Here is a 16,914-nt window from a genome sequence, read left to right as displayed (position 1 = left end):
TTTTGCTAGGGTGGAGATTTCGCCAACCGAACCGTATGGACCCACGCAGCTGATCAAATTACGCAAGATTTAAATTCTGGGTTAACTGAGATTAAATACTGGCAGCCTGAGACTGAAATACTTAAAGGAAAGAGTGTTTCTCTCCTTTTCACATAAACTCCCTGGGGCTTCTTATGTTGATGAAATAAAGTGTATATGAGCCTATTGCTTTTGTGTGTATGCATGTGTTTGTATTGTAATAACCTAATTAGAGGAATGTCTAGAAATATTTCACTCTTTTTATTCCGGTATTCTTTCCAATAATAAGATCGGAGTAGTTGCTGTAATGATATGGATGCTTGTCCTGCAGGCTTTGAGGTTTATATGGATACTTGGCTAAATGTAGCTTTCTCAGTTATGATGGATAGCTGGTTGGAAGAGTCAGCTTTGCTGAAAGTACAGTACTATTTTTGTTTCTGCTGGAAAAGAGGCATGAGAGAAACAGAGACCGTTTCATATGCTCTCCAGGGCTTGGCACATTGCGTTCACTCTATTTTTACACCTCAACACAGAAATGGAGCTGGAGAAAGAAAGGATTATCACTGAAAAGTGTTGATCTGTATGAAATCATCTCAGCGAGATAAATATAGCTGTGTTTCTAAGAGGAGAGTGGGAATCAGATCATGCTGCTGTGTCTGAGAGGGCAAGCTCTCCCTGGAGAGATGGGAATGAATGGAAGAGCTTGGCCTTGAACAGGGCCTCTGGTTTGCCAGTGTGTGTTTAACTTAACCGTTGTCTCTATCAAATGCAGTTGAATTGTTCATCTAGTTTCTTACACGACATGATCAAAGTATGTGGACACCTGCTTGTCGAACATCTCATTCCAAAATCATGGCATCAATATGGAGGTAGTCTGTGGGGTGGGGAACTGTGGGGAACTGCTTCCATTCAGCCACAAGCATTAGTGAGGTCGGAAGCTGATGTTGGGCGATTAGGCCTGGCTCGTAGTAGGCTTTCCAATTCATCACAAAGGTGTTTTATGGGGTTGAGATCAGGGCTCTGTGTAGGCCAGTTAAGTTCTTACACACTGATCTCGACAAACCATTTCTTTATGGACCTCGCTTTGTGCACTGGGGAATTGTCATTCTGAAACAGGAAAGGGCCTTCCACCAAGTTGGAAGCACAGAATCGACTAGAATGTCATTGTATGCTGTAGTGTTAAGATTTCTCTTCACTGGAACTAAGGGGCCTAGCCCGAACCATGAAAAACCGCCACAGACCATTATTCCTCCTCCACCAAACTTTACAGTTGGCACTATGCATTAGGGCAGGTAGCGTTCTCCTGGCATCCACCAAACCCAGATTCGTCTGTCGGACTGCCAGATGGTGAAACCATTACAAGCCCTTAACCAACAATGCAGTTTTAGAAAAATATTTACTAAATAAACTAAAGTAAAAAATAAGAGCAACAATAAAATAACAATAACGAGGCTATATACAGGGGGTACCGGTACTGAGTCAATGTGTGGGGGTACAGATTAGTTGAGGTAATATGTACGTGTAGGTAGAGGTAAAGTGAAGATGTATAGATAATAAACAGCGAGTAGTAGCAGCAGCATCAAAAAAAGAAAGAAAGGGGTGGGGTCAGTGCAAATAGTCCGGGTAGCCATTTGATTAGATGTTCATCAGTCTTACGGCCTGGGGGTAGAAGCTGTTAAGAAGCCTTTTGGACCTAGACTTGGCACTCCGGTACTGCTTGCCGTGCGGTAGCAGAGAGAACAATCTATGACTAGGGCCTTCCTCTGACACCACCTGGTATAGAGGTCCTGGATGGCAGGAAGCTTGGCCCCAGTGATGTAATGTGCCGTACACACTACCCTCTGTAGTGCCTTGAGGTCGGTGGCCGAGCAGTTGCCATACCAGGCAGTTGCCATACCAGGCAGTGATGCAACCAGTCAGGATGCTCTCGATGGTGCAGCTGTAGAACCTTTTGAGGATCTGAGGACCCATGCCAAATCTTTTCAGTCTCCTGAGGGGGAATAGGTTTTGTTGTGCCCTCTTCACGACTGTCTTGGTGTGTTTAGACCATGATAGTTTGTTGGTGATGTGGTCACCAATGAACTTTAACCTCTCAACCTGCTCCACTACAGCCCCATCGACGAGAATGGGAGCGTCCTTGGCCCACCTTTTCCTGTAGCCCACGATCATCTCCTTTGTCTTGATCACGTTGAGGGAAAGGTTGTTGTCCTGGCACCACACTGTCAGTTCTCTGACCTCCCTATAGGCCAGGGGTGTCAAAGTCAAATGGACGGAGGGCCAAATAAAAAATTTAGCTACAAGCCGAGGGCCGGACTGTTCGAATGTTCATTGAAAAATTTTTAAATGACGCATATAGTCTAGTGAACCTAATTGAACCTACTGAAAACCTAACAAATATATTCCAATATGATCAGATAAATAAAGCAATATTTTCTTATGGCTCTGTCAGTAATCTTTAATTTTCAACAGACACAAAAGACAAATTTCCTTTATATAAAAATCCCCATAACATGAACATTAAATGAAAGAAACCGGTATTCAAGGCACCATCAGTAGCCTATATTTTCTATTTTAGCAAAAGTGGGCTAAATTTACTTCAAAGAAAAAAACAATAATAGCAATTTTCTATCATCCACTCAACTGAAATATTTTTAAAATATAATTGGATTGAAATACAATAAAATAAAGTGCAAAAATCTATTAATCAAAAACAACACTTTGTTTAAGGAGAAGTAACATGCAGTGAAAACAAATATTAAACTTTAACTTTTAAACTTGAACTGAGTAAAAACTCTAAATATGTGATTGCACAGTAATGTTCACTTGTTTGAGGTTGAGGGTGATACTTGGTGGTGTCCCATCTTTTCCACAAGTTCATCAATGTTCGGGGTAAGGCTCTGAGCTGAGGAAATCCTCAGAATTGAGTGGAGGTGTTCAGCAGTAAGTCGACTTCTGTGTGATGTTTTGTTCAGGTTCATCAAAGAAAACAGTTGTTCACACAGGTATGTGCTGCCAAACATAGACAACGTTTGAGCAGCCTGGATGCGCAGCTGGGGCATTGTGTCGGGGAGGAAACGGGCGAACTCCGCAGCACCCACTGCCGCATATTTTGCCCTCAGTGCATCATTGCATTGGAGGTCAATCAACTCCATTTGGAGGTTTGGTGGTGAGCTTTCCACGTCAACAGCAAATGGGTTACCGAGCAGTTCCAACCTGCTTTTTTGTGCTTCAAAGTCAGCAAATCGGCGTCGAAAGTCAGCGGCAAGCATACCTATTTTATCAGCCAACTGTGCGCTCGGGAACGCACTGGTAGAGAGCTTCTCTTTCATGGTCTGGCAGCTGGGAAAGTGGCTCAAATTTTCTTTCCGCATCTGCGTCTCCCACAGAGTCAGTTTGGTTTTAAATGCCTTCACTGTACTGTACATATCAGAGATGACATGATCCCGACCCTGCAGCTGCAAGTTCATTGCATTCAGATGACTCGTAATGTCACACAGAAAAGCCATTTCACACAGAAACATTTCGTCTCGGAGTTGTGTTGTGTCTTTCCCTTTGCTGTCCAAGAACAGACAAATCTCCTCACGAAGCTCGAAACATCTTTGAAGCACCTTTCCCTGGCTTAGCCATCGCACCTCTGTGTGATAAGGCAAATCACCATGCTCCGTTTCTAACTCCGTCAGAAATGCCTTGAACTGGCGGTGATTCAAACCTTTGGCTCTGATAAAGTTAACTGTGCGCGTGATGATGCTCATTACATGCTCCATTTTCAAGGCTTTACCGCACAACGCTTCCTGGTGTATGATACAATGATAAGCTGTCAGCTCACCTGTCGCGTTTTCCTCTTGCATCTTTTCCCGTATCTTCGCCACCAGTCCGCTCCTGTGTCCACACATCGCAGGTGCTCCGTCGGTTGTCAAACCCACGAGTTTTTCCCAAGGCAGCTCCATCTCATTTACACAGCAGCCTACTGCTCGGTGCGTCACCGTTGCATTGTGGGAAATGTAGTATTGGTGCGTGTAAAAGATCTGCGGGCTGCCGGCTTGCTGCGGTCTGCGGGCCGGTTCTAATAATAAATCAAGATCATCCCAGGGGCCGTAAAAAACCTTCTCGCGGGCCGGATGTGGCCCGCGGGCCTTGACTCTGACATATATGCTATAGGCTGTCTCATTGTTGCCGGTGATCAGGCCTACCACCGTTGGGTCGTCGGCAAACTTAATGATGGTATTGGAGTCGTGCTTGGCCGTGCAGTCCTGTCAAGAAGTCCAGGATCCAGTTGCAGAGGGGGGTGTTTAGTCCCAGGGTCCTTAACTTAGGGATGAGCTTTGAGGGCACTATGGTGTTGAATGCTGAGCTGTAGTCAATTAACAGCATTCTCACGTAGGTGTTCCTTTTGTCCAGGTGGGAAAGGGCAGTGTGGAGTGCAATAGAGATTGTGTCATCTGTGGATCTGTTGGGGTGGTATGCAAGTTGGAGTGGGTCTATGGTTTCTGGGATGATGGTGTTAATGTGAGCCATGACCAGCCTTTCAAAGCACTTCATGGCTACAGATGTGAGTGCTATGGGTCGGTAGTCATTTAGGCAGGTTACCTTGGTGTTCTAGGGCACAGGGACTATGGTGGTCTGCTTGAAACATGTAGGTATTATGGATTCGGCCAGGGACGGGTTGAAAATGTCAGTGAAGACACTTGCCAGTTGGTCAGGGCATGCTCGGAGGACACGTCCTGATAATCCGTCTGGCCTTGTGAATAGTGACCTGTTTAAAGGTCTTTCTCACGTCGGCTATGGCGAGCGTGATCACACAGTCGTCCGGAACAGCTGGTGCTCTCATGCATGCTTCACTGTTGCTTGCCTCGAAGCAAGCATAGAAGTAATTTAGCTCATCTGGTAGGCTTCATCACTCCAGAGAACGTGTTTGACCTGCTCCGGAGTTCAATGGTGGCGAGCTTGACACCACTCCAGCTGGCGCTTGACATTGCGCATGGTGATCTTAGGCTTGTGTGCGGCTGCTCTGCATTGGTAACCCATTTCATGAAGCTCCCGACGAATAGTTCTTGTGCAGACGGTACTTCCAGAGGCAGTTTGGAATACGGAGTGTTTCAACCGAGGACAGACGATTTTTACGTGCTTCAGCACTCTGTGGTCCTGTTGTGAGCTTGTGTGGCCTACCACTTTGCAGCTGAGCTGTTGTTGCTCCTAGACATTTCCACTTCACAATAACAGTACTTACAGTTGACCAGGGCAGAAATTGGACAAACTGACTTTTTTGAAAAGGTGGCATCCTATGACGGTGCCACGTTGAAAGTCACTGAGCTCTTCAGTAAGGCCATTCTACTGCCAATGTTTGTCTATGGAGATTGCATGGCTGTGTGCTTTAAAAAAAAAATTTTTTTTATACCCCTGTCACCAATGGGTGTGGCTGAAATAGCCGACTCTACAAATTTGAAAGTGTTTCCACATACTTTTGTATTATATAGTAGCAGTCAAAAGTTTGGACATGCTGTGGTAGCCATGCAGGTTAAGTGTGCCTTGAATTCTAAATAAATCACTGACCGTGTCACCAGCAAAACACACCATCACACCACCACCACCACCTCCTCCTCACGATGGGAACCACACATGCGGAGATCATCCGTTCACCTACTCTGCATCTTACGAAGACACGACGGTTGAAACCAAAAATCTCACATTTGGACAGATCAAAGGACAGATTTCCACTAGTCTAATGTCCATTGCTCGTGTTTCTTGGCTCAAGCAAGTCTCTTCTTCTTATTGGTGTCCTTTAGTAGTGGTTTCTTTGCAGCAATTCGACCATGAAGGCCTGATTTACACAGTTTCCTCTGAACAGTTGATGTTGAGGTGTGTCTGTTACTTGAACTCTGTGAAGCATTTATTTGGGCTGCAATTTCTGAGGCTTGTAACTCTGATTAACTTACCTTTGCAGCAGAAGTAATTCTGGGTCTTCCTTTCCTGTGGCGATCCTCATGTTTTAGCCTAGAGTAAATGATAACTGTCTAGTCCCAGACATTAGGCCTACTGCTTGAGTATTAATACAGAAGGAAGTAAATAAACCACCAGACCTACAGTGAAGATTAGGCGTTAACTCTTGTTAATCAGTACAAAATGGTAGCAGACTAAACATGGGAATGACTACCCTGATTGTCTTTTTAGAGACTTTTGTATAATCACATTTTCTCTCCAAACTCGTTTCAGGTTCATTCCAAGTTCCGCTACCCGTTCTACAATGAGATGTGCTGGTATGTCCTGGAGAGGTACGTGCACTGCCTGACCAAGCGCTCCTATCTTGCTCCGGAGTTTCACAGAGAGCCTCTGCTAATCGGTGAGTGAGCCCAACTAATGGAGCTGTTTAACCAATGACCCGGGTGTGTCCATGAATGCTGCTTAAATCTTTCTTCTATCCCGAGAGCTCCTGCCTTGCACTCTTGTTGTAATTACCACTCACAAGTGGGTAACTCTCTAATCCTTTGCTAAGAGCCAATGTTATAACACCTCTGACCTCTGTTTAATCAGTGAGACTGCGTTATCACAGAAATGATAGCTAGCATGATGAAAGTGACAGAAATTATAATCTGACCGGAATGGTTACACATGGAGCACATCAGACTGGTCCTTTAGTCTTCTCTCATCCTCCTCCTGCACTTCTTCAGATTTGGAGACGAAGCTGAGCACTGAGAGCCCCTCTGACTCGCCAAGTCAGGACATGGACGAGGAGGACTCCTGCGAGACGCAGCAGGAACGAGAAGAACGGAGTGACAGGTCAGCATTTGATGACCCCTGCTCTCCTGATAACAGGAAGGGTAAACCCAGCGCCCCTCAGCCTCTCAAAGCTGCCTTGGATGATAGCTGCATCCCCACCTCCATCCAGCCTCCAGAGTTCCCCAAAACCCCCTCTGGTTCGCCAGGCTCAGAGTCTCAGAGTAAATGGACTCATTTGACTGAGTTTGAACTGAAGGGCCTTAAGGCCCTGGTGGAGAAGTTGGAAGCACTCCCCGAAAATAAGAAATGTGTCCCAGATGGCATGGAGGACCCCCAGGCCCTGCTGGATGACATGAAGGTATGTGCCTCGTCCAGCTCAGCTCTAATGTATTTTCTGTCTCTGTGTAAATATCTGGACGTACCATTACAAAACACAGGAACTTACTCTTTTACCCGTTCCCCAGGTTGTCTTGAAGGAACATGAAGACGATGATCCCAAAATGGCTGCCACTGGTGTACCTGTGGTGTTCTGGCCCAAGAAGTCTGCCAAGGTGAGAATGCGGTGTTTGTAGCCTCAGTATTGTCATTCATTTGTCATCTGAAAGCCTGCCCATATTCATACTCTGTCTTGGCTTAGTAGAGCAGGGCGTATGTTGTGATTTTGGTACTCGTGTCTCTCTCTCAAACTAGATTATCTTCTTCCCTAGAGCAGTGGTTGTACTTATTTGCATAATGTTGATTTAGCGGGCTGCAGAATTGCCTAACGAGGGAGATAATGAGATTTTCTGTATTGTTTTGCTCCTCATCTCTTCCATGTCACAGCTGGGTCTCATCCACAGTGTCTGTCATTGTTGGATAATTAACACTGTTCTGCGTGATCTTGTTTACCAAGTGAGGGCTTTGAGTTTACTGATAAAAGGTTAACTAAAACTATGCTCCTTATGGGTGATCTATCTAGGCCTATTGATCAGCTTGACAAATAATTTGCAAATAAGTCTGATTTATTATTGTGTATCGAAGTCCAAAAATGCTTAATTGTCACTGCATCTCATTAGACATCACTTCTACTGTTGTATTGACTAAGACAGAATGGGGATTGAGGGGAGGAGTGGCGGCATGATAGAAAATGGTCTGTGTGAAGCCCCTTTTGATCTTTAACTTCCTTTACTGCATTAAAAGCTCCAACCAACCACCGTACAGCTGGGCATAAAGTAGAAGCCAGAGCAGAGCAATCAAAGCCAGATTCACTGATGCAGTGGGCAGGCAGGAAAGCAACAGACTAGATTAATCCCTCACAAAGAAGTGTGATGTGGACACAGTAGCACATAGCTGCATATGGGATGGATTTTGATCATAGAAATCTGTGGTCTGCTGCTCCCCCTACACGTCGTTGATCAATTTAAAGGCCAGATGCTGATTCTGTGGGCTCTTTTTGTGTTCCTTTTGGAATAAAACACCATCTGTCTCTCTATTGGCTGAATTTGTCTGGTCTTCCTTCCCAGTGATCCTGCTCATGTAGGAATATCCCCAAACTGGTTCTGCATTCTCCTTCCTGACTGGAAGAAGGTGGGGCTCCACTGCACATATTCAAATACCTTATCTGCATATGGTCTCCCCATTGGCTGCACTGTCTCCCTGTACTCCTTCCTCCCAGAGACCTAGCCATTCCCTATTCATGAGCTAGCCTGCTCTGCTCTGCTGTGTATATTGCCTTTGCTGGAAGATTGTGGAGCAGGAGGGAGGGCTGTGCGGTAGACGGCAGCAGCAGCTGGATGAGGAGGAGGCTCAGGCTGGGGCGGGCTGCAGCCATGTCAGTTTGCTGTGAGTTGGTCAGGGTATGAAAAGCAGCCATGGCCATGTCGCTGAGCACTGACGATGAGGATTACGACTCAGAGGCTGAGCAGGTTGGTTAGCGCACTGAACTCCTCGGGACATAGCAAAGGAGAGGAATGTGTCTGTCTGTGAGGCACAGTTAATTGAGCTGAGTGGTGATTGATTGTTGTAGGGAAAGGGAGCCACCTGAAGAGAAATGCTGCTTCTGTTTCTGTGTTAGCCTCCTTTCTTGTGTTCTTTATTTTCTTCCCTGTGGTTGTATGTTGATTTACAGGTTGTGTGTGTGCCTGAGAAATGCAGTAAGGAGGTGTGATGGCACAGACCGTTCAGACAGCAGCATCAGTCCTCAGGGAAACTACTGGTTGTTCCAGAACAGGGAAGAGAAACGAGATAAACAACAAGAATGTGTGTGAGAGATCAGGCAGAAAGATGCAGATTAGAGATGAATATTTAATAGGTTTGTATGTATGAACAGGGAAGAATACATCTGATACATTTAATATATTTATTGTGCCTGCAATTGTGTATGATAATGAGGGAATATAGTTGATGTGTACTGTATGAATTGGCTATGGCACGTAAATGAGCCAGGAGATTGTGTATGTAAACGCTGAGGAAGATTGTGTTTGTGTATAGACTCCTCTGCCACATAGTCATAGCACTGCATTCCACAGCCCCTTCCAATTATACACTGACTGTGAGTGTGTTTATCATTGGATACAGTTTAATTCTTTTCGATCCTGCCACAGATGAGATGGCGGAATATATTTTTTCCCTCCCTGTTGCTGTTGATATCAACACAGCATTTGTACGTGGTGTTCCTGTTCGATAGGGATGTGCATGTTTTTGGTGTTCAAAAAAAAATATATATATCACCTCCATCTCAACTGTCTGGTTGCAGATGATTATTATTCTCATGTGCTCAGTGCCTATGAGATGATAGATTGAGATAAATGCCTTTGAGTTGTTATATCAAGAGCAAATTCATTAGGCTTGTAAATCCCCCAGAAGCCCACAATAACAGTGTCAATGTTTGGACAACTGTTTTTTTGGGGGGGGGGGGTGGGCATTAGCAACAAACCTTTTTGATCGCCATACATACATTTTCACAAAGTAACCTCAAATAAATCACGATCTATATTTTTTGACAGTACCTCTGGGAGCTCAGTGCCTCAGTCTAAGAGAGCCTTGCATCTATTATTCCTCGCTTGCGTTTTTGAGGTTTACCAGCAGTGGTGTTTTATCTAAGATCACACATCGTGTTTGTTTGTGCTGTATGACTGATTGGGCGTGTGCCTGTGTGGATATGGGCTATTCAAATTGAGCAGGTCTTCCTGTGTTCCACTGTGACGCAGTAGGTTATTACACTGTGGCACATACTCCAACTCCTCTGCTGAACCTCAGCTTTGCTGAGCTAAGGAATAGCACGCTGGTTTGTAGAGGAATGTTCATCATCATACCTTAGATCTAGGGTCCTGTGTCTTGGTTAATCATGTCACATGACCTGGATTTTCACCATTATTTTAAGCCTTTACCAGAAATGAGAATTAGACCAAAAATGAAAGCAATTCTGGAAAGTTCTGGACCATCTGACATAAAAAGAAAATGGGACAGCTTTGATAAAAAAGCTTTAAAGGTTAAAATCCATGTCATGTGACATGATTAACCAAATCACAGGGCCCTACTAGCTAGCTACATAACATACCTACATGTGTGCTCTGGTAATGCATTACATAGTTTACAGATAACAAACTTTCTAAGCATGGAAGGCTTTGACGCTGATGAGATAGATAAGCTACATTTCTGTCATTGCATGTCCTTGCAAGGAGATATAATGCTCCCTGTACAGTCTCCATTTGGGATATGATGAGGAACATCTTATGTCACTCAATGACCTGAGCTTCCTGAGACTGACTGATGGGTCAGTTCAGGTTCTGTAAAGTTAGTTTCACTTCCTCTTTTTAGATGGAGATTTACACCCTTCTGTCACTGCTCTACAGGATTCCCAATCCTATTGTGTTTTTGTGTTGCTGGGAGACGAGGGGATTTTCAGGACAATGTGGAGGGCTGTCTGGAACATATTTTCTCATGTAAGGTCCGTGGTCCTTTGGGGTCAGGTCCGATCTGACAGCGTTAGATCTACTCCTTTGAGCCAGGTTAACTTGAAAATCACTAAATGCTGTCAGGTAACCTGTTGGGTTATGACTTTTGATATGGGCAAAATGGATCCTCTGTCATTGTCTATGGTTGCTTGTGACAGATATGTCAAGGAGGTGACCGGTGACAGGACAGATCATAGAACGCTGCATGTTAGGGCTGGGAATTGCCAGGGACCTCACGGTACAATATTATCACGATACTTAGGTGCCGATACGATATGTATTATGATTCTATATGTATTGCGATCCGATACTGCGATTTGATGTTTCAAACATATTGCTGACTGTACAGTGCATTCGGAAAGTATTCAGACCATTTTGACTTAACACATTTTGTTACGTTACAGCCTTATTCTAAAATTGATTAAATAAACATTTTTCCATCAATCTACACACAATACCCCATAATGACAAAGCAAAAATAGGTTTTTAGAAATGTTATCAAATTTATAAAATACAAAAAACGTACCTTATTTCCATAAATATTCAGACCCTTTGCAATGAGACTTGAAATTGAGCTCAGGTCCATCCTTTTGCTATTGATCATCCTTGAGATGTTTCTCCCAACTTGATTGGAGTCCACCTGTGGTAAATTAAATTGATTGGACATGATTTGGAAAGGCACACACTTGTCTGTATAAGGTCCTACAGTTGACGGTGCATGTCAGAGAATAAACCAAGCCATGAGGTCGAAGGAATTGTACGTAGAGCTCAGAGACAGGGTTGTCGAGGCACAGATCTGGGGAAGGGTACCAAAACATTTCTGCAGCATTGAAGGTCTCCAAGAACACGGTGGCCTCCATCATTCTTAAATGGAAGAAGTTTGGAACCACCAAGACTCTTCCTAGAGCTGGCCGCCCGGCCAAACTGAGCAATCGAGGGAGAAGGGCCTTGGTCAGGGAGGTGACCAAGAATCCAATGGCCACTCTGACAGAGCTCCAGAGTTCCTCTGTGGAGATGAGGGAACCTTCCAGAAGGACAACCATCTCTGCAGCACTCCACCAATCAGGCTTTTATGGTAGAGTGGCCAGACAAAAGCCACTCCTCAGTGGAAGGGACTGGGAGACTAGTCAGGATCGAAGGAAAGATGAATGGCGCAAAGTACAGAGAGATCAGGACCTGAGACTGGGGCGAAGGTTCATCTTCCAACAGGACAATGACCAAAGCCAAGACAATGCAGGACAAAGCCAAGACAATGCAGGAGGGGCTTTGGGACAAGTCTCTGAATGTCCTTGAATGGCCCAGCCAGAGCCCAGATTAGAACCCGATCGAACTTCTCTGGAGAGACCTGAAAATAGCTGTGCAGCAACACTCCCCGTCCAACCTGACAGAGCTTGAGAGGATCTGCAGAGAATAATGGGAGAAACTCCTCAAATACAGCTGTGCCAAGCTTGTAGCGTCATACTCGAAGACTCGAGGCTGTAATCGCTGTCAAAGGTGCATCAACAAAGTACTGAGTAAAGGGTCTGAATACTTATGTAAATGTGATATTTGGCATGGGTCCCCAGATCCTCAAAAGGTTCTACAGCTGCACCATCGAGAGCATCCTGACCGGTTGCATCACCGCCTGGTATGGCAACTGCTTGGCATCTGACCGCAAGGCGCTACAGAGGGTAGTGCGAACGGCCCAGTACATCAGCCAAGCTTCCTGCCATCCAGGACCTATATAATAGGCAGTGTCAGAGGAAAGCCCATAAAATTGTCAGAGACTCCAGTCAACCAAGTTATAGACTGTTTTTTCTCTGCTACCGCACGGCAAGAGGTACCTGAGCGCCAAGTCTCGGACCAAAAGGCTCCTCAACAGCTTCTACCCCCAAGCCATAAGACGACTGAACAATTCATAAAATCGGCAACGGACAATTTACATTGGACCCCTCCCCCCTCCCCTTTCGTACACTGCTGCTACTCACTGTTTGTTTGTTACCTATGCATAGTCACTTCGCCCCCACCTACATGTACAGATTACCTCAACTAGCCTGTACCCCCGCACACTGACTCGGTACCGGTGACCCCTGTATATAGCCTCGTTATTCTTATTGTGTTACTTTTAAATTGTTATTTATTATTTTAGTCTACTTGGTAAATATTTTCTTGAACTGCGCTGTTGGTTAAGGGCTTGTAAGTAAGCATTTCACGGTGAAGTCTACACTTGTCGTATTCGGCGCATGTGACAAAGTTTTCTTTATTATAATTTATTTTATTTTTAATACATTTTCAAAAATGTCAACCTGTTTTTGCTTTGTGATTATTGGGTATTGTGTGTAGACTGATTTAGGGAAAAAACTATTTAATCAATTTTAGAATAAGGCTGTAACGTAACAAAATGTGGAAAAAGTCAAGGGGTCTGAATACTTCCCGAATGCACTGTATGTCTGCTGCAGAGAGACAAGAGGGAGCATAAGAAAACGAGTCTTCTTTAGTTATCTGCACTTCCTCTCTGGCTCAGTCAGGCCCCGAGTCTGTAATCCAAACAGAGATCCTTGGATTCCACCACAGATTATAGATGCCCCCAATATCTAAAATAAAATATTATTTTGCCAAGATCTCTGATCACCCCAGCCTAGCCACTCTGCTTGGTGTACACTTGTTTTAGGATAAGTCTAGAACAAGGCAAGGTTTAGCCCCTGACCCTAATGTTCTTCGCTGATAGGTTATTTGCGTTTTCTCTGTCCAGTGGTAGCAGCACTTGGTTGGCTACCCAACTCTCTCTGCATGTCACAGGAATAATAGGATGTTTGTTGTTGCTATGCTGATCCTTGGAAAATGTGCACTGCTGATGTTGCTATAGAAATCTGATACACCTGATTGGCTGTGGCTGTTTTTTGTTCCATTCTTTGCTGTAATTGTGATCACTGATTTATCTCATCTCTTCCTACTGCTCTCACTAGGCTAGGTGGAGAATGTTATGATGACATAACCATTCTATTGAATTCAAACACCTCATTACATCATGCAAATTCTTCCAAAGCGGTTTGTGGTTTTATTCTTGCAAAACCTGTTAGTCCCGCTGGTTGGTCATTGAGTGAGGATAGGGAGGAGGTGGAGTGTGCACAGCTTAGTGATTTAGTATGAGGATCAAAGGGATTAGTGAATTAGCAATTTCAATGTTGTTATTATTCTGACTCACATATTGTGTTTTGCATAATGCTCTTCAGATAGAAATATAAAGCAGTACACACACCCAGTGTTGCTGGTGCAGCTCTGAGCAGTCAGTCAGCATTCACCTGCATTTCCTTAGTACATGCCATTACCAACTGTAAATCACAGGATGGGGGGAAAGTAACACATGTTCAGTACCGTGGGTTGCTGTGGAAACAAGTGCCTGTTGGATACCTGCCATTTGAATTCACAGTAACCACATTTCCTCTGGCATAGCTCGTGCCCAATCACCATGTACTGTACACAGCTAGGTTATACACTGAACAAAAATCTAAACGCAACATGTAAAGTGTTGGTCCCATGTTTCACGAGTTGAAATAATAGATAGAAAGTCAGTATGAGGGTTAGCTCAGGATAGAATGAAAGGTGGCTAGTGCGTGGGAGAGTATCTGTAGAGTTCAAAAAGTACTTGCACTCAACCATGAAGAGGAATAACCCAAAGAGGCCAAGATGCAAAAAATAATATCATTAATTTAATCCACACTCAAAATAATACAGAAAGTGCAAGGTGCTAATAAAACAAATTCAATAAACTGAGCATATGTTTTGGCCTCATGCCTTCATCAGTGCTGTACAAACAAATTAAGAAGACACGTACTTAAAACACCTGCTGTGCGTAACAGGCGCAACAGGTGCAAGCAGATAGTTCATTAGAGACTGGCAAATGGGCAGTCGATGCATATTAAAAAATTATATATAAAGTATCAAAAATTGACAATTTGTCAGGTATAATTGGAAAGAGACAATCTGGGCTACATAGCAATATCAGAAGCAATAGATATGAAATACTCGAGTAGGCTAAAAAGCTCAGCGATCCCATACACACAAAAAGCTTATTTCTCAAAAATTTTGTGCACACATTTGTTTACATCCCTGTTAGTGAGCAGTTCTCCTTTGCCAGGACAATCCATCCCCCTGACAGGTGTGGCATATCAAGAAGCTGATTAAACAGCATGATCATTACACAGGTGCACCTTGTGCTGGGGACAATAAAGGCTACTCTAAAATGTGCAGTTTTGTCAAACAACACAATGCCACAGATGTCTCAAGTTTTGAGGGGGCGTGCAATTGGCATGCTGACTGCAGGAGTGTCCACCAGAGATGTTTCCAGAGAATTTAATGTTCCTTTCTCTACCAAAAGCTGCATCCAACTTTAGTTTTAGAATTTGGCAGTACGTCCAACCAGCCTCACTGGTGTTGTGTGGGCGAGCGGTTTGCTGATGTGAACGGAGTGCCCCATGGTGGGGTTATGGGCAGGCATAAGCTACGGACAATGAACACAATTGCATTTTATAGATGGCAATTTGAATGCACAGAGATACCGTGATGAGACCCATTTTCGTGCCATTCATCCGCCGCCATCATCTCATGTTTGAGCATGATAATGCACGGGCCCATGTCACAAGGATCTGTACACAATTCCTGGAAGCTGAAAATGTCCCAGTTCTTCCATGGTCTGCATACTCACCAAACATGTCACCGATTTGAGTACGTTTGGAATGCTCTGGATCGACGTGTACGACAACATGTTCCAGTTCCCGCCAATGTCCAGCAACTTCGCACAGCCATTGAAGAGTGGGACAACATTCCACAATCAACAGTCAGATCAACTCTATGTGAAGATGTTGCACTGCATGAGGAAAATGGTCACACCAGATACTGGCTGGATTTCTGATCCACGCCTCTACCTTTAAAAAAAAAGAAGGTGTCTGTGATCAATAGATGCATATCTGTTTTCCCAGTCATGTGAAATTCCATAGATTAGGACCTAATTGACTGATTTCCTTAAATGAACTGTAACTCCAGTAAAACCTTTGAAATTGTTGCATGTTTTTTTTTTTAAATATTTTTGTTCAGTGTATATACAGTACAAAAGTACATGGACACCTGCTCGTCAAATATCTCTTTCCAAAATCATGGGCATTAATATGGAATTGATCCCTCCTTTGCTGCTATAACAGCCTCCACTCTTCTGGGAAGGCTTTCCATTAGACGTTGGAACATTGCTGCTGGGACTTGCTTCCATTCAGCCACGAGCATTAGTGAGGTCGGGCACTGATGTTTGGCGATTTGGCCTAGTCGCAGTCGGCGTTCCAATTCATCCCAAAGGTGTTCGATGGGGTTGAGGTCAGGGCTCTGTGCAGGCCAGTCAAGTTCTTCCACACCGATCTTGGCAAACCATTTCTGTATGGACCTCCCTTTGTGCACTGGGAAATTGTCATGCTGAAACAGGAACGGGCCTTCCCCAAACTGTTGCCACCAAGTTGGAAGCACAGAATGGTCTAGAATGTCATTGTTTGCTGTGCGTTAAGAATTCCCTTCACTGGAACTAAGGGGCCTAGCCCAAACCATGAAAAAACACCCCAGACCATTATTCATCCTCCACCAAACTTTACAGTTGGCACTATGGATACGGGCAGGTAGCGTTCTCCTGGCTTCCGCCAAACCCAGATTCATCCGTCAGACTGCCAGAAGGTGAAGTGTGATTCATTACTCTAGAGAACACGTTTCCACTGCTCCAGAGTCCAATGGCGGCAGCGAGCTTTACACCACTCCAGCCGACATTTGGCATTACGCATGGAGATCTTACACGCTACCCAAACTGCACGTGTCAAGTGTGCAAGCGTTGCAAAATAAATTTACACATACATGTTATTCAATCATTGCACCCACACTGCTCGCACGTGCCAACGAGCGTCTTCGTTGCCACTAAAATAGAAGGTGCTTCTATTTGTTATTCCGAACGCGATGCAAGTCCTGCCTCTCCCATCTCCTCATTGTCTTTTAGAAGCAAATACCCACGTGCCATCTCCTCATTGGTTATACACACGTGGGTGATTGAAAGATGAACTGAGGTCGGTCGGTAGTTGTAATACACCTTATTATGAAAGTTTGATGCCAATCGCCATATAAAGAAAAAGCCTGGAAGGAGGAGAGATGACTAGAAACGATTCGGTAACCGTTTTATGTGTGGATTAATTTTCAGAGTAGAGGACTTTGCATATCAGGTAAAATAACAACTCAACATTTT

At 44.3% G+C, this 16,914-nt stretch overlaps 1 protein-coding gene across 5 annotated transcripts in view; it reads left to right on the top strand.

The window, feature by feature from the left end:
- The window catches only part of LOC139536095 (lysine-specific demethylase 2B-like), a 52,933-nt gene that overhangs the window by 12,101 nt on the left and 23,918 nt on the right, over positions 1-16,914 (top strand). For all 5 annotated transcript variants that reach the window (XM_071336286.1, XM_071336250.1, XM_071336276.1 and 2 more), the window contains exons 10-12: positions 6,229-6,355; positions 6,684-7,090; positions 7,197-7,283. In XM_071336286.1, the coding sequence (XP_071192387.1) occupies positions 6,229-6,355; positions 6,684-7,090; positions 7,197-7,283 (621 nt within the window). The remainder of the gene's footprint in view (positions 1-6,228; positions 6,356-6,683; positions 7,091-7,196; positions 7,284-16,914) is intronic.

Source organism: Salvelinus alpinus, chromosome 1 (assembly GCF_045679555.1).
Source record: "Salvelinus alpinus chromosome 1, SLU_Salpinus.1, whole genome shotgun sequence".
In the NCBI taxonomy this organism is placed as follows: Eukaryota; Metazoa; Chordata; class Actinopteri; order Salmoniformes; family Salmonidae; genus Salvelinus; species Salvelinus alpinus.
This window is presented reverse-complemented; position numbering and strand designations above follow the sequence as displayed.